The 26,008-nt window shown below is 38.6% G+C and overlaps 1 protein-coding gene across 2 annotated transcripts; it reads right to left on the reverse strand.

The window, feature by feature from the left end:
- On the reverse strand, positions 1-25,865 carry taf4a (TAF4A RNA polymerase II, TATA box binding protein (TBP)-associated factor). 2 transcript variants are annotated; one of them, XM_041782618.1, is made up of 15 exons: positions 23,911-25,865; positions 23,418-23,569; positions 23,028-23,147; positions 20,239-20,328; positions 19,920-20,042; positions 19,354-19,443; positions 18,399-18,611; positions 18,114-18,258; positions 17,913-18,015; positions 15,075-15,244; positions 14,860-14,990; positions 14,577-14,702; positions 10,334-10,390; positions 10,120-10,242; positions 1-1,298 (listed from the first exon to the last, which is right to left on the reverse strand). In XM_041782618.1, the coding sequence occupies exons 1-15, from the start codon at positions 24,695-24,697 to the stop codon at positions 1,134-1,136; spliced, it is 2,595 nt and encodes an 864-aa protein (XP_041638552.1). In that variant the 5' UTR covers positions 24,698-25,865; the 3' UTR covers positions 1-1,133. The 2 variants fall into 2 exon arrangements, with proteins under 2 accessions (XP_041638552.1, XP_041638551.1); XM_041782617.1 differs by having other exon boundaries at positions 14,577-14,705.
- Between the last annotated feature and the right edge of the window lie 143 nt (positions 25,866-26,008).

A 26,008-nucleotide genomic window follows, 5' to 3' on the forward strand; every position in this document is an offset into this window, starting at 1 on the left:
TAGAGAAAACGTGTCTCTTCTTTATGCTATATTGATAAATTCTCAATTCTATACAAAACTGTGTGTAAAACTTTAGGTGTAACATTTACAAATATACAGGAAGAAACTCCAGTTTCTCATTTCCAAGGACAACGTCAGTCACTATTAAAAGAGTAAAAATGTGTCGGTGGGAAGCTACAAAAATAGAAATCAGTATCCAGTAGGTGTATGTTTGGTATAGCAATAAAGGTTAAAAGCTTTCTGAAGTTGAAATCAATACATGTCAAACTAAAAAAGAACAATAAACAGATTGTTTAAAAAAAGTGCACACCTCTTTTCATGCACTGAAAACTATATACCCAACAGATTATCTTAAACATGATATAAGCAAAAAAAAAAATGCACATTTGTTTTGAATTTAAGCAACACAAAAAAATGAGGAGTCACAAGTAATTAAATAAATAACTGAACATTCATTTGAGCTTGAGTTTAGTAAATAAATATGCAGAAAAAATCAAATATAGTGATGATGATGATGACAGAGAGGGAGCTACTGCCTCAGGAGTACAGAAGGGTTAATTGCTTCAGGATGGCTATATGGCTTCTTCATTAGAAAGGCAACTCAGTAGGTTACACAGTATGAAGCTTAAACTAAATTAAGTTGACCAAACAAAAAAATTAAATCATTAGTCTGTTAAATAGGTCGGTGGTTTAAATCAAATTAAAACATTCTTGTTGATTTTCATTGCTTTAAAAACCTAATGCACACAAAGAAATGACCAGAAAATAAACTGTACTGTGTGACAGTGCATAATTGTACAACAGGTCATTTGTTTATACAAAAAAATCACCCTCAGAAAAACATGTCATGTGTTTATGCACTTTCTTGAAAAAGAAGGGGCAGATAAAGGGGAATCAGTCCATGACTGCTCTGAAAGAAAGACTGAGGGGAGAGGTAGAGAGGCCATCCAATATGGCTACTACAGTATTTCAGGTTATCATCTATATCCCAAAGACCTTGAAATGTGCCAAGCCGCAGCCTTCTTCCTCTTTATTTGTAAGAGTCTCTGAAGCTCTCTGTGCGGTGGGAGCTGCTGGTCTCTCCACACACTTTATTCCCACCCCTCCTCCTCCTCTCCTCTCTGACATCAGACCTATTTGAGGAAGCCCTTGTAGAGGAAATGGGAGCGACTGGTAAATCTCTCGTTCTCCAAACAGAAGAGCAGGTCCCTGAGATTGACACGCGTGATGCGCTGCCGTGTGGGTCTGGAGCCTGATGAACCGGCCCCGCCAGACAGAGAGGGACCTGATCCTGATCCCTGCAGGATGAGACAGATGGGATGGGGAAAGAGATGGTCAAGTAGAAGTATCTATGCAGGGATTTTAAAGTTCTGTTAAATATAAAATCCTACATTTAAAACACCGTTACTGAAATTTACTTAAGTTTTCCAGCTAAATGGACCAAAAGGAACTTTCCCACAAAAACTGCTCCTGTCCAATACCGGTTAAATTTTACTTTAATTAGCATTAAACTTTTTGTAGGAGCTATTCACTTGTTCTAAGGTTTTTTTTTTTTTAATTAAGTGTACTTATAATAATAGTGTTTTTTTTGTTAGATTATTCTGGACCCTTTCTTGATTTAGAACAGATATCATAGTATTTTCTTCTGCTTATTATCCTTAGCCTGTCTAGTCAACATTGTGTTTAGTTATGCTGAATGGCTGACACTGTAGGCTCCTGAGCTAATTATGGGTACAGTCATGGACCAAAGTATTGGCATCCCTGGAATTTTTCTAGAAAATACACCATTTCTCCCAGAAATTGTTGCAATTACAAATGTTTTTGGTATACATGTGTTTTTTTCATTTCTGTGCATTGGAGCAACACAAAAAATCAGAAGAAAAAAGACAAAATAGACATAATTTTACACAAAACTCAAAATATGGGTGCCAATATTTTCGTCCATGACTGTAGGTACAGTAGATAGAGGACCAGTGTGACCCCTGCCTGGCTTTGTTTTTTTCTTTACCAGGGCAAGAGAGGCAACAGGAGCCTGCTTCCTTGCTTTTCAGAAAAAAATCTGTCAAAAACACTGACCTTTTACAAGGAGGAAAAAATCAGAAAATCTTGTTTGATTTTCTCAGCATGACATGGATATTATAGGTGTAACGATTCATCGATCTGGATCGATATATTGATTTTTTGAGCAATGATTTAAGTAAAATCGATTAAAAGTATAAACATCGAGATTAATCGCCATTTTTACCTTACACTTTTATTCTGAAAGTTCCCCCACGTGCTTGGTTATGATAGTTTCTGCCCATCCACTAGTCACAACACTGCTAGGCACGGATAGCAGGTAATGGCTAGCAGCCAAGAGAGTATCAATACTGTGTTTTTTTTCCATTATGTGAAAAGTAACAGATTGTGGTAAATGGGTTCACAATATCGTCTGAAATCCATCACAGGCCTTTAAATCGAATCAAATTGAAATTGTATGGTGGCAGACTTTGTGGTATCAGCAAATATCAAATCATTGTTCTGAGAATCAATATTGTATCATATCGTGATGAAACTGGTGATTTACACCCCTAATGGATATTAGCAGATTTAGCTTGCAAATGTAATTATAAGATATAAAATAGCTGCAGATATGAAAATTTCTGCCAATATTTACAACCAATATATTAGCCTTAATTGTCTCCCTATTTTAACTGCAAATATTAGCCAATGTATGAATACATGTGTGCAGTCTTAAGCTGGACCAAAAGAACCATGCCTTCTGAAGTCTTCTTCTTTGTTCATCCTTATTTTTAAACCATTAAGCATGTTTCAAGTACTGAAATTTGTTTCTTTTCTTATTCTTTTTAAGTGTGTCTTAAGGACTGATGTTTTAGTTCTGAACTTGAAAAATTCAGGACCAATGCACATACAGATGTTTAGAAGAACAATTCAGCCGATGGCTGATGCCAATGTTTATATTTCATTACTTCTTAGGGTGTAACGCACCCATGATACCCCCATTTTCTCTGATTTTTTAACTAGAAATAGATCAATTTATCCAAAAGGTCACATCTTCTGCCCAATAATTAATTTTATTTCTGAATTAGCTGTAATGTGTGCTAAAAACAAACACTGAATTAACAGGACACAACAGTAAAAACATCAGCTGCTGACAACAGCTAATGCTCACATTTTCTACCTGTGGCTGATGTTTGTAAAAAGGGTCGATATTGGTCACTGCTAATGTCAAACTGATGCATCCATGAAACCCTTTTCTGAACTACAGTGCAATCAGAAAGTATTCAGACCCCCTTCACTTCTTTAAAGTTTTGTTTTTGTTTCAGCACAATGCTACAGTAAAAAAAAGATGTATTCTGATTAATCTACACTCAGTACTCCATGATAAAAATGTCCCCTGAAATATCATATTGACATAAGTATTCAGCCTCCATAATTCTTAAATTGAAGAAGTTTGGCACATCCAGGACTCTTCCAAGAGCTCAAGCCCAGCCAAACTGAGCAATCAGGAGAGAAGGGTCTTAGTAAGAGAGGTGACCAAAAACCAGATCGTCATTCTGACTGAGTTCCAGGGATCTTGTGTGGAGGTGGGACAAAGTTCTGGAAGGACAACCATCGCTGCAGCCCTCCACTGATCTGGGCTTTATGGCAGAGTAGCTAGACAGAAGCCTCTCAGTGAAAAATACATGACAGACCACTTGGCTTTCATGTGGAGTTTTTTGGGGTTTTTTGCTAACTCCAAGTATGAGGCCTTCTGTAGAGAAATTGGGCACCAATATGAAATGGTTCTGCAAAGAGGCTGAATACTTAAGTCAATGTGATATTTCAGTTTTTGATTAAAAAAAAAATGCCAAAGAAAGTCCATAATTCTGTTTTCACTTTTGTCATCAGGAGGCATTGATTGTAGATTAATAAGAGAAAAAAATCAACTAAATGATTTTAGCATCAGGCTGCAACATAACAAAACTGAAAAAAAGTGAAGGAGGTCTAAATACTTTCTGAATGCACTGTAATTAGCTATCTGAATATTTTTTACCAAAAGGAGCAGAAGATTGACTGAGTGTAAGTGCTCCCTTCCTGTGCAGAGCCTGCATGTTCTCCTGTTTGAGTTTCTCCTGCATGCCCTGCATTCCTCACACAGTCAAAAGCTGATTACATCAGTGATTGACAAACAAGGAGACTAACCACAAGAGGTAAGCACTGGATTAAAGCTCTAACTAGCATGAAGTATTGGATAAAAGGTTGAAACAGAACCACTAGTTGAAGCAGACAGTTGGCAGGAACAAGAGGGAGTGATGTTTATGTTTTCTGTACATTGGAAGTTTAACAGAGCTCTAACCTGAAAAGCACCCTCCTCCCCCTCTTTGTCCTGTGCTTGATGGGATAGACTTTAGCCCCTCAGACCCTGAACAGCATCAAGCTGTCAAGATAACAAAGGGATGGATGTTTGTTTGCTAGTTAACTGTTTTCTCTATTAGGGTCAAATAAGAAAGTAGAGCTGTCCTCGAGTAAAACTGCTGTGCCAGAGATGCCCTTTAGAAAGTGATGAAGACTTTTGTTTTTAGTCTTTTAAGGATATTCATTTCTTGACTCTGTCTTTGAATATAGCTACTCTTTATAAGATAAATTCACACATACAATTTTAGTAGACGAAAATTAACCTTTGAAAAACCTGTGAAGAAAATGTTTGGAGAGTGTTATTCAATAGTCACTGCTATGTTAGAAAGAACTGAATACAACTCAAATTAATTAACTTTTTCAACATGTTTTAACCCATTTAGACTGGATGAGATGCAGGAATGCCTTCATCTCTAAAGCATGGTGCAATGCCAGCATGCACTGGATGATCTTGTTGTGTTTAAGATGTGACAGACATGTCATAATAATACAGTTCGCTCAAATGCATGCTGGGAAGTGCATGAGATAAAAGTTTTGGACTTGGCTCTTTAGCTGCCATTTGTAAAAACTGCAGGCTGAAGTTTTAAAGTTTTAAAGCAGTGAGAAAGATGATGGCTGAAAACCTGAGGCAGGGAGACAACATAGAGGATGAGCACAGCTGTATTTAGTTGATGAAAGCTAGATAACAGTGTGACTGGGGACCTGCTGGTGCTCAGTGGATAAGGGAAATGTTTGGAGAGGAGGATGTTTGTGACTTAAAAAATGTTATCAAATTTTATAAAAAACTTTATTTTCACAGTTAAATGCAGGGGCTTAAGCCCTCAAAGGTGTTTTTTTTCTTGTCCCTATCTGCTACCAAGGCTGAGACATAAAGATTTTAGTAAACGTTGATATGCAGTGCAGTTTTTCTGAAAGCCTCAGGTTTTCAAACAATAATTAGTTTTTTTTCCCCTGAAAGATTATTTTTTGGGTTTCATGCCTTAATTTAGATAGGAGAGCTGAAGAGAGGCAGGAAACATGGGGAGAGAGAGTGGGGGAAGACATAGACTAATCAGTGCCAGGCTCCAGAAACAATCATGTGACCAGTGGATCAAGGACTCTAGCCTCTGTATATGGGCACCTGCTCTGCCAGCTGAGCTAAACTGGTGTCCTAGAGGGTGTTTTTCAAGGTGTATTTAGGTCTAAACGGGTTAAGGGGCAGCACAAATGAGTCTTTAGCTAGACCATATAAAATAAAAGTAGTAGGGATGCACAATATTATATTTTTGCAGGGATCTGATATTCCGATATTTATCAATTAAATGTAGCCGACACTGAAATTGAAACCTACAGATGTAGCTCAAACCTAAAACTTTAGTCCTTAAAATCAGGCCTGCTCAGAGTTGGCTGGGCCCCTGAGAAACCCAGTGAATGTGAATTTACATTTATTTGATGTTCAAATTGCTTATTTCTGCCTATTTTGCCACTGTAAACCTTTTTCAGCAACTTATTAACCCTCTCTTGCCACTTTTTAACCCCTTTTCACCATTTTTTCTATCCAGTTTGGCTACTCTCAACCAGCATTTAAACAGTTTTGCCACTTTTCATTGTTTCTCTCCTTCAACCAATTTTGCCACTTTAAAACCCCTTTTCACCACTTTTTCCATCCATTTTTGCCACTTTTTAACTACTTTTCACCCTATTTGTCAATTCTCACTACTATTTAACCCCTTGTCACACCTATTTCTATCCATTCTTGCAGCTTTGAACCCACAATTAACCAGTTTTGCCTCTTTTTTTTACTTCTTTGAACCATTACTTCTCTTTAACCCCTTTCCCCCCATTTCTGTCCAATTTCAACCCCTATTTAACCAAATTTCCCCTTTTTAAATTATTCTTGCCTCTTTTTACCAATTTTTGACACTTTTAACCTCACCACTTTCACCACTATTTCTTACAATTTGTTACACTTTCAAACCACATTTAACCATTTTTTCCACTTTTCCCCCTTTTAATCACATTTACCACTTACAACCCATTTTTGCAACTTTTTAACCCCTTTTTATCCCATTTGTCAATTTTTGCTACTTTTTAACCCCTTTCCACCCCTACTTCTGTCCATATTTCTGTGTGAAGAAAATAGGTTAACACTTAAAAAAAGGCTTTATTGTATTACAGCATAAATACCTAAATAAATTCTACTTGCTTTGATAAGAGTGGTTTCAATCAGGAAAAAATGGCTATCACAGTTTAACATGATCCTGCAGATCTCTATGGGTTCTTATTTGACAGAGTCCGCGAAAGCCCTTCCCTTCATCCCCCCTTATGGGTGGCTTTGAATACATTTAAAGTTTAGAGATTGAGAAGGAACTAGGAAAAGACTTCAGCTGGCATAGGTCTGTTGGTCATAGCTAAAACCCCATAAGCTCCATGTTGCTGAAGCACACAGTTGATATATTGGTTGTCAGTATCCACAGAAATGTTCATGATACCAATATCATGCTGATAATATCGTGCCTCCCTAAAAAGCAGTAGTGCTCAATCAATGCAGACTTTGTCAAATTAAGTAAATAAAAGAATGGAGAAAACAAACTGTTCCCAGACAAAGTCTACATGCCAGTTCCTGTCAGTGATAGATAAAGAATATAGAACCATTTCCTGCAGCCAACTGTCAGACATTTATTTGAAAGAACAGACGCTGCTGGTAGATGCTCCCCAGCGATTCAATACCGCACAGAGACTCAGCAGGGAATCAAACACACCGCCAAACATTCTCACTTAACAGAGCAGAACCCAACACATGCTTCATATACTGTACATAAAGGAAAAGAACATCATTACTTAAAGATCAAAAACTACAAGATACACAGATTTATGATCAAAGGGGAGATCAGTTCACTCAATAAATATGTGATGTGAACCAGGTGAAACAAAGCATAGGCAGTAGCTGAGAAAAGATTTGTCACCTTGTCTCACAGCATTGATTGAATATGGCAGGTGTCTTTTTTCATGTGATCTCTAATTACAACTGTCAGCTGACAATGAGCAGGAATGAAGTGCTCTGCCGGAACTAATGACCTGCTTCATTATGTTCCTTTTCTGCAGGTATGTGAACAGTACAGATGACTGACAGCAGGTTTCTGTCACAGCGCTGTGTGCTGGCAGTGACAGCTCGTCGCCAGATCGATTTAGTCTGACTGATTCAGTCAGGAGAGAAAAAAGGGAGAGACTGTTAGTGTATTCATATTCTGTACTCGCTTCTCTTGGGTGACTGAGAAAAGATGCTACTAGGTGTCATTGTTTCCTACATTTGGCAACTGTGGCAGAGTTGGCCCTCTCTCAAACTGAGGATAAGGGGTTTGATCCCCAGCTCCTGCAGTCACATGTCAGTGTGTTTGGATAGGATTATTTTATACTTGATGGATATTTTTCAAAGCCTCCCTCACCATCAGTGTGTGAATGGGTAAGTGTGATCTGTGGTGTTAAAGCACTTTAAGTTGTTTGGTGACTAAAAAGAACTTTACCAGCACAAGTCCATTCCCTTTTTTCAGTTTGGGACAGTTCTGTCTCTGTGCACTTGCTTGTTGAATAACGTGAGTCAAAAGATTGAAAACTGCAAAGTGACCCAATGATACTTACTTGTGTGTTGTCTAATGCTAAAATTTTCAAAACCTTGATACTTTTTTGATATAATTTGCTTTGAATCGTACAATATCCATTTTTTTTTTACGTTTCGTTCCCGAAAGTACAGTTTTTTGAAGAGAAAAACTAATATACATTCATATTTAAACCTAAAGATAACATGAGAGGAATGAGAGAGAGCATGCAGCAATTGGTGATCAAATGAGTGCCAGTGCCAGCTGTTTTGCTTAAACAGAGCAGTGATACAGAGAGATGATATTTCCTGATTTTTTCACAGTGCTTCATCTTCAAAGAAATTACAAACACCAAAACCTCACAGTCATGGCAGCACATTTAACAATTTTGTTTGATTGATGCAGAAGGCATGCTTCAAGTTCAAGTTTATGTCTGTTAAACACCGCTGGAGAACAGAGGGCAGAGACAGCGATGTCTCCTGGTCCCTACAAGTTTTCTTAACATCTCCACCTGTGGACTGATGACAGCTTTATAACCCTGCCCAAACACTGACGCCCATAACATGACCTAAATAAGAACAGATCCTAAATTACAGAGAGCAGAGACACTGCACACACTTCTTCTGGTTTAATAATGATAATTCAGTGGAAATACTTAATTTTAAGTAGGCCCTAAACTATTTTCAGGAAAATCTTATTGATTTTTTTTTATTACTATTAGCAGTTTACCAAATTTGGTATGTGTTCACTGTTAAGTAAACTTTTCTTTTGGTTTGAAATTAAAAAACAAATGAATATCAAAAGAAATAAATAAGCTTAGCAGTTTCCGGTATCCAGATTATCATTTCTGTTGTCACACCACCAAAACAGGTATCAATAGGGGACCTATTTCACTCATGTCTTCCCATGGTTTTTCTTAAATTTGTTATAAAGAAAATTTCTAAGACAAACCAGTCTGGGATTCATGACACATGAATTTTGATTTTTTTTTTTCATGGTTTGACTAACACCTACAGTACTTTTATTCTACAACCTGACACTTTAAAATGACGGAACACCATTTCAACACATTAAACCTTGTGTGTGAACATAGTTTTTAATTGTTTCAAATAAGTGTCAAATACTAAAACTCCTAAACCTGCAAAAATTCTTATTAAGGATTCATCATTTTGCTGTTAAGATCAAACATTGCATGTTTAAAGAAGCATTTGACCATATTTAAGCAATCTTTTAGTGGATATTAGTTACCTACAAAAAATGTAAAACTAATTTTAAAAAATGCTTTAATGTTTTATTGCTCATATTTGAGTGCTGATAAGAAAGAGGGTTTTAAGAACTGATGTCTTCTGTAGAACGATTGGGGATTAGTGCCCATTGTTTGCTTTTACCTAGGAACGTATTGAAATACACAATTCTTATTGTGTCAGCTTTTCTGCTCTACTATATTACAACTGCAACCTTTTTGGTGTTTTATAGTGTTGATGCATTTTGTTGGTGAGGCCAAGCTGGTGGCATGAAGTTAGCTCTCTGCATGTCTTTTCCAGTCATTTTCAGTGTTTGACAGTGGAAGAAAAGTTACCAAAGATTGAAAAGCTAACCCTTAGCAATGGGTTTCCTGACCTGTAATCGCTGTTGGCTCTGTGGGTCAAGGATCCAGGTAAATGGCCATTCTAAAGTCAATGCATAAAACTGAGATCTTACCTTTGCCGTCAGGGCTTTAGAAAGGCAGAGTTATGTAGATAAGGCCAAAAGAATCAAAGATTTATTTGGAATCACTTCTTAAAACTCACATTTATAAATTCTATGTGACTTTTGTCTTCTCACTGCATCATTTCACTATCATCTCTTTTCATTTTACTCTTCTAATTTCTTATGTTTTCAGGCTTAATTGTTCTTTCTTTTACTTTTTATCATATCTTTTTTTTGCTTTTTCACTCTTTGACTGATTTTATCTGTTATTTTTTCATTTATAGTTCTTTCTTAATCTTTTTTCCTGTTCCGTCTTACAGCCTGTATTGTTTTATCTCTTAATATTGTTCTAATTTTACATTTTTTTCCATCTCCTTAAGTCTTTTGTCTCCCTGATATAATCCTGACATCTAGTCCTCATAGGTCTATACTTGGGTGGGATACTGTGATGGGTCACCTCAGCTGCAGCAGACGATGACGGAGAGTCCACAATTTTCCTCTTCTTCCTCGGGCCGATGGCTGCCAGTGCCGTCAGGTTGGCCTCCCTCTGTCTCATCTGAGCCAGCTCCTGCTGCTGCATCTGGACAGAGCACACATACCAACATGAAGTATACGGCACACAGACCTATAGAAACAAAGACTAAATGACTGCACTGATCTGCTCAACTTACCTCCTTTGCCTTCTGTTTCAGACGCAGCTGCTCTGGGTCCTCTTGCCGAGCTCGAGACTGCAAGACCAAAAGCAAGACACATTAATAACTGATGTCAGCTGAAGAAGCACTCAACTCTTACTCTTGGAAGTCTAGAGGTACGGTCGAATTTGCAGGTGTTTGAAAATTAATAAACTTTATTCTTCTTACATTCACAATTTCATGAGAACTTGGGTTTAAAAAACAGATTAAATGTTCTTGTTTTGCCTTCGGAAAACCCGAAAAGGTCAGTAGAAATCAATAATAATTCATTCTGAAGTTCGAATAAAAACCTACTCTCTATTAAACAATGCACTCTGTTTACCTTCATTATTATAGTTTAACTTAGAGATAGTGGAGAGTTATAGGTTTTTTTCCATTACTGGCGCGGCATGGAACAGCTCGACTTCGTTTGACTCAGCACAGCAGCCCAGCGCGGCAGGGGATTTACTCATGAGCAGGGCCATTTGAGCGTGGCGTGGCTCAACCAAACTGGTGTTGGAAAAGCAAATCAGCATGGCTTGGTTTGGCTCGGCACAGCCAAAAGCCAAAGTAGAAAAGCCCCCTTAGAGGAAACATAACATGTAGCCAAGAGCCTGCGTCACTGACAGTACACAGCTGTAATAGTAAACATCATATATCTGCAAACTAAGATCTTCCTATTCATTTCTCAGCCTATTTTGTGCCTTTTAATGTATCTCAAAAACATTTGTAACCCGAACAACCACCTTATGGATACATGCCTCCACAGGGTAACAATTGCTGGGCAGAAAAAGTATACTGATGGGTCAAGACAAGATACAATACAGTACAAGGTCACTGCAGTCACAGTATCCCTAATGCCACAGTGACCTTTGGCCTCCAAAATGTAATTAGTCAGCCTTAAGTCGAGGTGTAGTTTTGTGACAAATTCATCAAAAATCCCATGATGCTTACTTCAAATATTGTCCTCATATGATTTAAGGTACCAGTGACTAGAGGCGGGCAGTAAACTGGCATTAATACCGTCACTGGTAAAGTTTTTGCCACGGTATGGATTTCTGCAACACCGTCATCACCGGTTTGAATGCCTACATTGTGCTGTGATGCATGCACGAGGCACATCCGCTCCCACAGCTGGAGGAGCAAATGATTTGTGACGGAAAGCTCAGGCTGACTCCAGTCAACGGCACGTTTAGCTCTAGTATTATGTGTGGCCAGGTAACTAACCGAATGTCACTCGCTCTTGCCATTGAAACTAAGCATGGTTTGCAGGCAAAAACACGTTCTTTTCTCTCAAACTTTGATGGCTGTACAGCAACGAAGTCAGTGTACAGTCTCCGTCCGCTTGCCTGGGGCTTTAACATAAGCTAAGTGTTGCTTTGGCTGGTCTCAGTTTGTGTAGAGCCCAGTGCTGCAGGTCTTCATCTTAAAACAGCTTAAACAATCGTTTAAAGGTAGGGATGCACTGAAATGGCCCAAAAGTGCATTTTCGGCCAAAAGACTTTTATCACCGAAACAACAAGGTCGAAACATGACGTTGTGATGATGCAAGCAAAACCACGGCCAGCACACACTTGGATCAGTGGTTCTCAAATAGGGGTACGTATATGTGAAGGCACTCCAGGGGGTACGCAAGATTTTAAAATACATGCTGACTATTTAAGAAAAATAGCGCCTTTCTTTGAACGTCAGGAGCGACACAATTTTGCGAGTATATTACATACATTCTAAAATCACATTTTTCTGCGGTGAGTTTTCTCTGTCCTCTGATAAACAGTGATATTTACTGAAGCAGAAGATAAAAGGAGGTTTGTCCCTCTCTGTCCTTCACTCCGTGCATAACGCGGCAGGACGTCAGTGCCATTTTGTTTCACGGTTTCATTCACTGTGCCAGCCAAGTTTGTTAGAGGAGGGACTGACTTTTCATTCATTCTAAATATCCACAGCAATGTCGCGCTGCAAAATGATGTTGCAGGTGTGGAAGCTTGCTTTGACTCACTACAGATTCTAAATTTAAATATTTGAAATATTTTAAAATTTTGTAGGCTCTTTAATTAAATCACCCTAAAACCCCCTGAGTCTCCCCCATGGCAGGATGGTTTGACCCACACTGGCACATGCCTGTCAATCACTGTATTCAGAGTTTTGCACACTTCTGGGTTTAAAGCCTTTCCAGTCACTGTTTTCAATAGCTACATTAATTTGAATTCCCACATTTAGAGATGAGAAGATGTGCCATGACTTTAGTCATGCATTTTTAACATTTAAAATGTATGAAAAAAAAATCAAATATTTGTAATTTGAAAGTGTTTTTCAGTTACAATGTTTGATAAATCAGACGGCTGTTACAGCACTCTTCAATGTCTTTCTTTTTGGCCAAAAATCTTTGTGCTGTTTAGGGGGTACTTGGCTGAAAAAAATACTTCACAGGGGGTATATGACTGATAAAAGTTTTAGAACCACTGATTTAATTTATACATGAGTGAGGTCAAGTTAAACATTTTATTTTGTATTTTATTTTATTTTATATTGTGCATTGTTAGAATAAAGTGCTTACTAAATATTTCCATAATTTTGTAATTAATTTATTCTTTGAAGCATTAATATTAATTTTTGCAATTTCAATTCATTTTAGTGAAGTTAGTACACAGTCATAGCCATGAATGCAATGGTACTAATAATGGGCATAATAATTTCTTTCGGTGTTTTGGTTTTCGGTTTTCGGCCTTGGTTTCCTCATTTTCGGTTTTCGGTTTCGGCCAAGTATTTTCATTTCGGTGCATCCCTATTTAAAGGTCTATTTTAACTTTTTCTTTCTTTTCTAAGTCCACAGTGAGTCAAAGGTCCAGGCTACAATGTCAAATGAGGTCAAATAGGCTGCTGTAAACTAACTGCAAAAACTCTCCGGTACGACAGCTAAAGCTAAGCTAACTCAATGCTAAACCATCTACCTTGTCAAGCTCTTCACAATAAAAGTCCAAGGCTGTTATTTTTCTGAAACACTTTTATTGTGGACACCTTCAACATATCCAAGTCATTAGTAGCTTAACACATCTCATCAGGATAGAGATAAAATTTAAAACTTGGAGTGTAGTTAGACGGAAGTAAACCTAGAGAGACTAAAAAAAAAACAAACATTTTTTTTCTTTGTTCCTATGCTTAGACATAAATTGAGTATGCCATCAAAGGCTTGTTTTCAGGGGAGAAGGGGTTAATAACACTTGAATTTGGATTGAAAAGCATTATCTCTTTTTAATTTTGTAATTTGCGATATAATACCGTTACAGTCAAAGGCAAGAAAAATACCATGATATGATTTTTAGGCCATATCACCCAGGCCTACCAGTGACCTTGACCTTTAACAACCAGAATCTATCTACTTAGTTTACCCTTAAGTCAGAGTAGATATTTGTGTAAAGCTCAAAAGAATTTTGCTAGACTTTGCTAATATTTCCCAGTTTAACATGACTTGACTTAATATAACACAACAGACATACCTGACTGCCCATTAACATCTTACAGAGCACATACAGTATATACAGTCCCATGTTGTAACATCTTCTTACTCACGTACGCCTTCTACTGCACGAAATAGTGCCATTACATTATATTACACTAATGTGGGAATATGTAAGGTTTAGCATTTTATTTTCACTGGCAATGAAGTTACAGAAGATGTCATGTGACGAATAATGCAAAAGTAAAGTGCCTGGTAGTGTAAATAGCAAATTTTAGTCTTGAGTAACTTAGTAATGTAACACTACTTTTTCAGAGAGTAACTATAATGGATTAAATTTTTGAGTAACTACCCCAACACTGCGTAGTAGTCACATGGCTGCAAAGACCTACACAAACACCCTGAATGTAGGCCAAACAAATCAACACATTTTACATACCTGCTGATATCAATTGAATCTAGAAAGTTATAGATGTTGTTATAGCCTTAAAATAGTAACATGTTTAAAACTGCAGCTGTGTTGTTTAAAGCAGCAAGATCTTCAGTGACAGGTGTGTGAATGCATGTATCAAGACCCTGAATCATTGTTAGAAAAACTTAATCAACCCCTGATGGGAAATTCTGAAAGAAAACAAAGCATGTGTTGTAATGGCGTGAAAATTTCTGCTTTAGTCTCTCAAAGAATGTTGATCTTGCTATTCATTACTGAAAGGCCTTTACATTCAAGTCATGACAACATATCTAAAGTATCCAAAGGATCAATAGAAATGTCAACACCAGCGGTACCTTAGCTGCCTTAAGAAGGATCTCTCGCTCCTGCTCCTCCTTCCGCTGTTTCTCCAAGTGGTCCAGCTGTTCAAAGAACTTGAGCTGTGCACGGACATCACTGCTCTGCTCATAATTGTCATCCTCCTGCTGACAGACAGATATGTCGCAGTGTAATCCATGAAAAGAACAAATGATTGCACGACAGATAAATACCTCCTTTAAGAATTTGGTTACTGCTATATTTAACTACCATAAAAGGCTGCAAACATTCTAGCAATCTTTTATTTAGTTATAAATAAACCTTAAAATTGATGTTTCTCTGCTGGGCCACTTGGGAAACTTTTTCCAGCAGGTTCTGGAGCCGCTGCTGAGTAGCGTGGGAAACAAAGTTCACCACCTCTGCACCAAGATCTGTCACACCATACCTCCTGCCTGGAAGAGAAACAGCAAGTCACCTTGGGCTGTGAAGGTGTACAGATGGATGTCATAAAGTCAATAACATTGTCACCATCTTACCGATCTCCAGGATTCTCCTCTGCAGCACAGCACAGGAGAGAAAAGCCTCGTCTTTACAGGAATGTGTCACAGCGCCCACTAGTCCAGAACTGGTTGCAAGGATATTAGCGCTTTCCTCTGATAGGTTCACTCCAGCCATGGAGGCCACGTCATTTATGTCATCATCGTCTCTGTAAACAGATGTGTGGTCAGGCAAATACAATCTTCAGGCTCCAGCATGATGCATGTCGAACATAACGCCAAACTTCTAATACAAGTCAATCCCACTTAAAGGGTTGTTTTTTTTTTACTAGCCTGGTGTTGCTGCATATTCTAATAAAACAAGGAAGGTCTCAGTTAGAGGCCACTTTACAATGAGTGTTGAAATACACTGTGGATCAAAAATAAATAAAAATATTATAAGGCATTTTCAGCATTAAGTTTGTTATAGATGTCCTTATCTACAAAATCAGTTTGGAAATACCAGAATATCAAATATCAGCAAAATCTAATGTTTTGCATTCTTAGAAAATAAAGGTTGAAAGTATATAAAAACAAATGTTATTGTCCTTACATTTTAAAACCTCATATCTCCATTTATTATTATTCTAATTTTTTCATAAATCAGGGCTATTGGTCACCCTACATCTGTCACTAGATTTTACACATTTTAAACCAATAAAAAAAGTCAAAAGGATGCCAACAATCACCATTCACTGTTAAAATTAAATACAAAAAAAAAAAAAACAGTGTTGTTTTCATGCCATTAAAAGTGGTGATTTTGGAGATAGAAGGTTTTGTCATGATGGTAGCGATATTTACTAAAAAACTGAAGACATTTTGATACATTTACACAGCATTCATGATAGTAACGGAGGTCTTTCCCTCCCTCCCCATGGAGAAGCAGGTTAGCTTTGATTAGCTGGGTTGCAAAATAGGACTCCATCAGCAACTAAAATTTAATCTGTTACAATTTTGTTTGTTATGATTTTACTATAATTTTTAAAGTCTAGGAATGCACAACATTGTCTTTTTTGTCACCACCAAATATTTGGACATTTCCAAACTCATTCTGACTGATGCTGATATTGATTAAGATATGTACACACTTTGTTGGGGGGAACACCAAGTACTAGAATTGAAGCATTCCTTTAACTGTGGCAGCCTTTATTTTTCAGAATTAATTAGCTGACAAGAGAAACAAAATCTGACCCTTCAACAAATGAAAGATGTATTCTTTTTTAAATATAGATATTTAGAAATCAAAACATTGAAGTCATCTCATTGCACCGCATGTATATTTTACATAAAGTGTATTATGAACAGTTATAGTGAAAATAAAGCTTTATCTGCCTTCTGAGAGCTTCAAACAGCACTGTAACGACCTGACGACAGACAGTGAGCTCTGCAGAGTACTAGGTAAAAGTTGACTGCATTTGTATGGAGCGTAAACTTTCAAATTAAAATCAATTCACATTGGGGCGTGGATGGCCGTGCATTTAGGTACCTACCCCATGTACACAGACAGCCCAGGGTCAAGTCCAGCCTGCAGCTCCTTTCCTGCATGTCTCCCCCCACTTTCTCACCCCCATTTCTGCTTCTATCCACTGTCCTCCTCTCTGAATAAAGGCATAAAAAGCCTTTAAACATATCTTTAAAAAAATTCTCTTTAAAAAAGACAGATCATTTTCTGTAGTAAAAACAATAAAATACCTGTAGACCAGACCTCAAACTTCAGTCCTTAGAACACACTTGTAAGTTTAAGGAGTAAGGATTAATTGTTTTGTACATTGTTTTGTAAACTGCTTTGGCAGTAACAGATTTGCTCATGGCAATGAAGAAAAACTGAAAAAAATTGAAATTGATAAAGAAAGAAAAAAATGTGGGTCTATTGGTGTGTTTAAAATTCAAAAATTCCACTCCAAACTCTACTTAAAAATTATTTTTGTATCAAAAAGTACTTAAAAGGTTTACAAAAATGTCTATAGAAAGGCCTTTAAGATTACAACAGTGCCACTATTGCACTTTGAAGAAGTATCTTTATTTTCAATAAAGGAAAAACGTTCTTTTTTGTAAAATATTACATTGTTTTTAAAGCAGTACAGTAAAAACTTAAAGTTTTGTATTCTTTACGCTAGGAAAAATTGCAAGTGTCTCCCTTTGAAGCACTGACTTTATGGGGGGGTTGACAGCCCCTGTATAGTCTGTTTGTGTGGCTTGCAAGTGTCTTTCTTTCTTAGGTACTGTAAAGCTGTCTGGTGTGGATCACCTGGGTCCATCTGCTCCACCCAGTCTATAAAAGCTGGCTTCTGGCTGATCTCTCTCCCAGTCAGCCTGCCCCAAGCCTGACCCATCCTTTTGATTTAGCTTATGTTCATTCATTCATTCAGTTGTACATTTATAATTTACTTGTTTTTGTAATAAATCTTTATTCAACTGTTGCACATCCCTACTCTTTTCGTTTATGTCACTTACCACAAGCCAGGGGTTGACATAAATGCTTCAAAACCATCATTATCCTCTGCATTTTCCTTGATAACTGAGCAAGTCGGCTAATGATACCTTTTATGTATTATATCATAATAACAATCGAAAATTGTCCTGTTTAATTGCACTCGAAATTGCACATTATTACCAGATCGTGCAATACTAGACTAAAAGTAAAGGTTATAAACAGGAGTTTTATGGTACAAATATAAACACATAAGGTATAAAGACATATATAAATGTATTTGAACAATGAGCTCAAATAAGCCTTCTGTTTTACTTCTGTCACACCAAGGCATAACAATTACAACATCTGACATTAAACATCATTCCAGGTAAAACTGGTTAAAATTCAATTGTCTTTGTTCTTACTTGAAAGTGCCCCCGGCTTCTTTCAGTTTGTTCTTTTGAGCTGGGGTCAACGCTGCTGCACAGACTTGTTTACCAATAGTTGGCCCCTCTGGTCTCACATGAACTGGCAGAGAAACAAAGCCAGAATAAACACACACGGTCACACATTAAAACAGCACTCTCACATTCTCAGACAGAGGTGCTGCAGACTGATTTCCTCACCTGGCTGCAGCTCTTTGAGCTGGACCTGTTGCTGTCCCACTATGAGGCGTCCAGGGGCCTGATTCCTGAGTGTCACCATGGGGGTTGTTACCGGTAAGGTTACCTGAGGCCTCAGTATCGCTCTCTGCTGCTGAGGTTGGAGAACCTGCAGGATCAATGTAGACAGAATATGTGAATGTTTGTTCTGTATAGCAGGGTAGTTCACAGTTGATTATTTTTGATATAAAGGACATTTTAAGTTACAAATTTGGGGTACAGATATGGGCTATTAATGACTAAGTTTACCAGTGAGGGGGTCTGTCCTGGTTTGCTGACCCCTGATTGGAGCTGGGGCCTGCTGACTGGGGTAACGAGGCGGGGGGCTGGGCTGCCCAGGACCACAGTGGTAGGGGTGGCAGAGGTGGAAGAGGCTGGAGCTGAGGCAGGCTGGGGGGACTGACTCTGCTGGATAAAGGCTGCTGAATCTGGAGTGAGCTGCCTCAGTGCTGGAAGGCTTCTCTATAAGACAACAGAGGAACAAACATTACTGAGATCCCAAGAAAATATATATCACATGATCTAAACCAGTGGTTCTCAACTAGTCAGACACCACAAAAAGATGATTAAACAAAGAGACAGGACAAAGCAAACAATGCTTATAGAGCACATAAATACAGAACGACATGCCTGCGTACATTTTTTACTCTATTTTTCCCAAAATACCATAGAAATTTGGTCATTTCTTGAGGAATTCCCTTATCAACTTGGTAAAACCAGCTTTGTTATGAGAGAGAAAGTAGATAATTAAGTTAAAATCTTGAGGAAAAACATATAAATGTACCCATCATCACAGGAAAACATAAAAAAAAATGTATGGATGTACTGTATATTCTCTGAGGGCTTCCATACATCATTGACTTTTTGCCACTTTTAATCCTGGCACACATCAGCAACCCAATGGGAACAGCTTGGCAACTCAACTCAACTTTATTTATTTGTATAGCACCTTTCATACATAGACATGCAGCCCAAAGTGCTTTACAAAGGAATAGACAGACAGCAATGATCAATAAAAACCAAAGAGAGCAAGAGACAGCAAGGAATAGAATAAGACAATTTGAAGAAATAGAGAAAAGAAAAACTAGAAAAAAAAAAAAACAGTCTTAGGTCCTGACCCACCAGTAGAGAACCACTGATGTAAACAATCTTTGCTCAGAGTTATGTCATGAATATGAAAATGATATTTTTTCAGCTTTCTTACCTTTAGGAAAGGCACAAGGTACGGTTGGGGTGAAGAGTTTAGCTCTTTGTATAATCTGCTGGTGAATTCTTCAGCTTCTAGTTTGCCCTCCTGTAGGTAACATGAAGATTTGGGAGTGAAATCTGTCTTATTCACAGGAACAGGTAATACTTCTGCAAGCTGAATGTTTTCCACTTTTAAAGGATTAAAAATTTTAGAAGCTTTTATCTGTCAGCATCCCAATCAAATATATAAAACTAAAAAGGCACTCAGAGAGCACAGACCTCCGCCATTAGCCTTATCTCCCAATAGTAAAGAATCCTTTAAAAAAATTCCTTGGTCCAGACAGTGATCTGGATCACTCCCAAAATCTAATCAGTTTTTCCTTATGCCATTTCTGACATTTCCTGAAAATTTCATCAAAATCCGTCCATAACTTTTTGAGTTATGTTGCTAATAAAATAATAAACAAACTAACTAACAAACCCTGCCAATCACATAACCTCCTTGGCGGAGGTAATAAAACATGCACATGCTATAGCAGATGGCAAGCTTTTCTGTGATTCCTGCATAAAGTGCTCACTCACCAGCAGGTCCTTGACCAGCTCTCTCACACTGGCTGCAGTCTCTACTGAATGCTTCCCCGTGGATGCCAGCTTGATCAGTGTGGACAAAAAGTTCTTACATTTCTTCACATTCTCCATTGTCTCCTGCAAAATAAACAGACACCATTCTGATCAAGTCTCGTTTATAAATAACAACATTAATGATGCTTCACACCACAGCAAGCTTTGGCTTCTTTGCACAGATATTTACGCCCAGTAAAGTATGAATGATGGGCTTATTAGGAGTGGACAGTGCATGAGCATCAGCTCTATGTGAGTCCTTTGGTTAAGCACGACTCACTTTGCTCACTGTTACCGAGGTAACCGTGGGCCCAGCTGTTTGGCTCACAGTCCTGGGGGTCATTCCTGGAACTGCAGCCCCAACTGAGCTCTGGAAACACAAACATCACAATAACAGTGACTTATTAAGATTTTGGATTGATTTGAAACACTACTTTGTCAAGTCATCATGGGAATGTGAGGGCATGAGAAAGGTTTCAAAATGCAATAACTGCGTAAAATTTCATTTTAAACAGGAAACAGGTGTGCTTCTGTAGTGGTGAATTTCAGTTAAGTGCTCTTCCTTTAAAAAGAACCTGGTGGGTTTTCTTTTTCTTAAGAGACCATGAGAGAATTTAGCTCTCTAGAACTGTGACTTCTGAAAATGTTTAAACTACAACAGATCTAACTCCAAGATCTACAGATGTATTTAAATGTGTAACAAATAAAGCTTTATCAACTTGTAAGAGGGAAAAGTCTGCATGAGCCAAAAACAAATGACATGTTTCAACACATATGTCTCATTACCATGTGCAAATGTGAGCTGCGAACGTTTACATTTATACGGCTGGCTGAGTGAAAGTTCAATATACTGAAGCTGTAAATGAGTTAAAATGCTCAACAGCTGACAGTGATTTTTGTTCCTTTTAGCAAACTGGTTACTGTTTTGAAAAGGGCTATGGTTTCAGACTTCTGCTGCAGCTGCCTGCTTTTCCTCATTTTTAATTGATTCTCCTACCTCTATCAAAGAAAATCATTTAAGGTTATTGTTGTCTAAAATATGAAGTAATGTTAATGCTACAGTCTGACCATTTATGAGTCATGTCAAGCTCTATAGTCTGTGTTTTTGTCATTTTGATAACGAACACATCTGGTTCTGCACATTATATTGCTGTCTTGAATTACTTTTCTGTTATTGTTTTGCTATTTACATATATTTTGATTGTTTTGTGGAGGAGTTTAATGGGACTATGGACTTTATAAACCCTGTCAATTAGGAGGAGCAGCTCTAGCCTTTGTCTTAGCTAGCGATGCAAGATATTATCGGCAGTATGTCGTATCGGCCGATAATAGCTTATAAAGTTAATTAACGGTGTCGGTCGATAATAAAATGTATGCGGATCTGTACGGCCAATAATGTGACATCATAATCACATGCACGCGATGACGCTGGACATGCGCAAACAACAAACTCAACATGTCGGCTGTGTGTGTGAAGTTTAAGGTGTGGGAACAAGACAGCAAAGTAGCTGTTTGCATCGCTTTTAAAGTACGTGTGATGCAAGGAGGACTCGACAACCACCCTGAAAACATGTTGTTTATTTATTACATCTGCAGCGAAATCAGTCTAATAATCCGCATTTCAAATACCTACTTTTTCAACTAAAAATTCGTCTGCAGCTTATATACCAGTATAAAGTGCTGAGAAATGAAAAGTCATAGCCGCAAGTGCATGCAGCTGCCCCCGTCACATGCTGCGCAAGACCTCCTACCATCGCAAGTCCACCCCAGCCACTATGCATTGCAAACAGTTGCTTTACTGCTGAGAACACACTGGAATACAAAACAACACAGACCAGGCCTGCAAGATTCATCACCACTTCTAAAAACTTGTGTTCCTTGTTCAGTCATAATCACTATCATTACATATGTTATTATATATTAAAAATAAATAGGAAGCAAATTGTTGGTGTTACCATTACTGTTGAGTAATGTTTTGACCGGAGAGACTCCTAAGTAAGGAAAACAAGCAACAAGAGCGACTCAGTCGCCGAGGCTGTGAGCTCAACTACCATACTGTAAGCTAGCAGATGCAAAACCGTATACAACAAAAGCAGATGATACTAAAAGAGTGACACAGCTGCACGCAAAGCACACATTGTGGACTCTGCAGAGTGAAATAGAAACTGTCACACAGGAGGATGGTTTAAACCATTGATTCTAAACTGGTGGGTCATGGAGACCTTCTCAGTGGGTCATGAAGGTATGCCTGAGAAAAAAAACACTTTGGCAAAAAGTCTGTGAAGCTTGTTTTTATCTGGTCTCTTTGGGGATTTTTTTAACATGTTTTGTACTGACTGAGGGCCAAAGTATACTTTTTCACTTAGTAATCTAAATGGTTGTTACAGTGTTGTCTGATGAAGATGAAGTTTTGTTTTCTTGCTTACTGTTAAAAATACACTTTGCATATAATGTGCATGTAATCTAAAGAAATTACTTTTCATTTTCTTTTTACTAAATGTCTGTATTTAAAAAAGAATGCATCTATCATTTATTTTAGAATGAAATGTTATCTTGTTTTATGTCTGTTTCCTTAAATAAATAGGTAATAAATAAATGAGAGTAAGAGCTCAATACATGTACAGGACAGACTTGCGTGCTCTTTACAATAAAAAGGTGCATACATCCATATCAGTACTGCTAAAATGAGTTTGGAAATATTGGCATATCAGATATCAGGAAAAATTAAATACTGCACATGCTGAATATTGAATAAAATTAGATTAAATAATTATGACTTAAGAATTTCTTCCTTAACCATCAACAAGCCATGTTAAAAATAAGCTGAGAATAGATAATAAATCTATCATACATAAGCTCCCTTTATTACAATGAGGAATAACCCATAAGATCCTACAAGTGCTGTTATGATACATAAGCTGGTCAGCTGTAGAGCAGTGTAAAATATCCTGATGACCTAATTCAAATGACTTAATGTAACACTGTATCATCATCATCTGTGGCTTGTGCAAGCAATCAACACTTCATAAAATAAACATAAAATATCTTGACATCAACAGACTGGGTTACCTGAAGAATCTGAGGTCTGTGAAGAGTGGTGGTCGCAGCAAGTGATGTAGGAGTTGGACAGCCCTGACGGATGATGGTGCTGGGAGCCACCTGTCTGTTAATAATGGTGCTGCCAGGAGCCTAAGAGAAGGCAAAGAGCATGATATGATGTGCATCACCTGGTTTCATCAATCCAGAGACTGTAGTTATTACAACTTAGGGCATTAGTAAAAAGCTTGTTTTGTTTTTTCTATATACAGTGGAAATAAAGATAAGTAATACATGATAATAACATAAAACAACCTTATTTCCATGCACATATATTAACAGGTCTGCATCACCATGGTTATCAATCAAGGCATGCTGAAAGAAAATATGATGCTGTTATCAGGGCTGACATTGTGGTCTTACCTGGCCAGGGGGCATACTCGTTGGAGTAGCAGTCCGAGGTGCCATGCCCCCTTGTGCCTGGGCCTGGGCTTGGGCCTGGGCCTGCATCTGTGCCAGAGCCTGCTGAGGAATCATCAATAGCTGTCCACTCTCACTACGCACAAGCATCATTCCTAAAACAAGTTAGAAAGCATAAGAGAGACATCTATGAGAGAAATCACATTAAATCACACAGGAGTTTTTTTTAAATGGATGATTTTCTATTAAACATAAACCACAATGCAGAGTAAACATGATCAGTTCCTGTTGTAGGTCTCAAAACAGTGTACATAGCTTAAAACAGATAAGTGGACATCGAAGTGATCCAAACAAGACGCCCATTTAATAATGGATAACATTCTTTAAACAAATATTAATCAGAGGCAAATGAACATGAAACCAACTGTGTGTATATCTAAAGTTGAGAGATGTTACTGAAAGTGTACTTAAGGTAAAAAGTCGTGACTTCACTCACCAGGGGGGAGCTGGATGTTGTGTAGGCCTATACTGGGCTGTCCTGGTGAGCTTTGAGGGACCCTTGGGGCCAGCATCTGAGGTGAAAGTGCTCGGATCCCACCTGGAGCACCAGCTACCGTCGCCGGAGCCCGGGGAGCCCCGACTGTTTCAGGAGTGACAGCCGGCTGCGGTGCTGACTGTATTATAGAAGTGGGGGGCTCTGCTTTGATTATGTGCGACCCAGCACTGACAGACACCGGGTTTGGCGGCTGACTATTGTTTACAAGCGGGGTTTGTATGTTGATACCTGTCTGACCTGTTGCATTGACAACCACAGCAGGGCTCGTATTATTGTTTCCATTCATAGTCCCCGGCCCCGCGGTTTGCATAGGCGGCCTGACGAGTGCCACAGTGGCTCCTGTTGCCTGGCTCACAGGCTGAGGTGAAGCGACAACATTCTGCGAGTTCACGAGGGGCGTCTGAATTACACTGTTTGATGAAGGGGGCATCAACGCAGCGGTCAGCCCTTTTGACATCACTGGTCCACTGTTGACAGCTGTGGCAGATATCGCAGTAACAGTGCTGCTGCTGCCACCAGTGCCACCCGTCACTGTCGCCCCCCTCAGAGAGGCAGCGCTTCCTGAATTGTGAGAGTTCATAGTTTGGCTCCCATTGAAAGTCTGAACAGAGTATAAGCCTACTTTCCCCTGTGCATTGGGAAGAGAAGTTACACTGCCACTAACAACAAGTGGTTTGCCAGGGTCGTGTCCAGTGTTGTGGTCCGTGCTGGCCGTCGATGCATCCATAGTTGAACCATGGGGACCTCGTTATGATTAGACCCCCTGCACTTCAACTTGTTTAGAAGCACCACAAACAATCTTGAATGTGATGGGGCAAGACTAGTTTACACAAACTACCGTTCGCTGTCAGCTGCCTGTTTTTGTGTTTACTCATAGAGACAAAGAGGAAAACAATATTAGTAGTTACAGCGTACCTGCTTCAGCAACCGTCTTGACCAAGTCCCAGCTGGACATTAGCTCGCGCTACCCCCTTGTCCCGGAACTATAGCCATGTAATTACCGGCTGTCTCGTGCCTATTCAAGTGGTTGTTTTGACACAAGAACGACAGCTGTGACTCTACAAGCTGCACAGGATGGTAAATTGTCGCTTTATTCACCTCTGTATGCACTAAAGGATCATCCAGCGGGCCGGAGCCAACCGCCATCTTCACACTCCTGCGAGCTTATGAGAAGTGAGGTACTTACCAACTGACATGCGCTTGCGCACAACGGCTAAACGTCTCCGTGCAGGGATTTCAGCGAGCTCTGATTGGCTGTTCGGCATTGTAAAAGGCGGTACCAATGGCTTCAGCTGTCATTCCATGGGATGCCTGAGAAGGAACAACATCGTACCGGAGACGAAATGTTTTTACCAAATACTAGCTTGTTGCCGGAGTGTTTGTGCTGTCACGATAACTTTTCAGTTTCAGAATCGTACCGTCTGACAGTAGGTCAAATAATACCCTGGTTTACAATGAGCTAACAAACCTAATTTCAGAGTTTAATCACTCCCGTTTCGCTGTGCAAGATGGCTGCAGTGTTTTTGGCCAGCGAGTGAAGTTGCTGTTGTAATGAGTCGTTTGAGGGCGCCCCACCCTCTTTTAGAGAGGAAATAATGTGTTGTACTGTCAGCAGTCACTGGTTATAGTGCCATTAAATTCCCATATACGCTGACTTAGAGATAAACATAAAATAAAAACACAACTGAACTTACTTCATTCAAGTATAAAATGAATACAAATACTTTATTTTTCTAAATGTTACAAACTTAAAGTTGATGAACAGGAGTCATTAAGGCACCCTGTAGTCTTTTTAAAATACAGTGATCACAGAAAAGATTATTTTTTCACTTTTTCATTTCGGTTATAATTATCCTAAAGCTATAAAAGCTCATCCGACTGTCTTATAATAACAGCCTAAATTACGTAAATATGCCAAAGCTGCGGGCGAGACAGAAATCCTTCCGTGATTCTTGCGGTGCACGCCGGCTGATAAAAGAAACTACCTTTCTTGCCACACAGGTGCCTAGCGACGACGCGTCATTGCATCTTATAAAGC

This window comes from Cheilinus undulatus, linkage group 3 (assembly GCF_018320785.1).
Source record: "Cheilinus undulatus linkage group 3, ASM1832078v1, whole genome shotgun sequence".
NCBI classification, from domain to species: Eukaryota; Metazoa; Chordata; class Actinopteri; order Labriformes; family Labridae; genus Cheilinus; species Cheilinus undulatus.

Excerpts from the sequence above, each read along its gene's own strand:
- taf4a (XM_041782617.1), bottom strand. The coding sequence starts at position 24,697 with ATGGATGCATCGACGGCCAGCACGGACCACAACACTGGACACGACCCT. Across the intron at positions 20,043-20,238 it reads CCTCGGTAACAGTGAGCAAA|GAGACAATGGAGAATGTGAA; the intron begins GTGAGTCGTGCT and ends TTTATTTTGCAG. Across the intron at positions 1,299-10,119 it reads CATCGTCTGCTGCAGCTGAG|GGATCAGGATCAGGTCCCTC; the intron begins GTGACCCATCAC and ends CTCATCCTGCAG.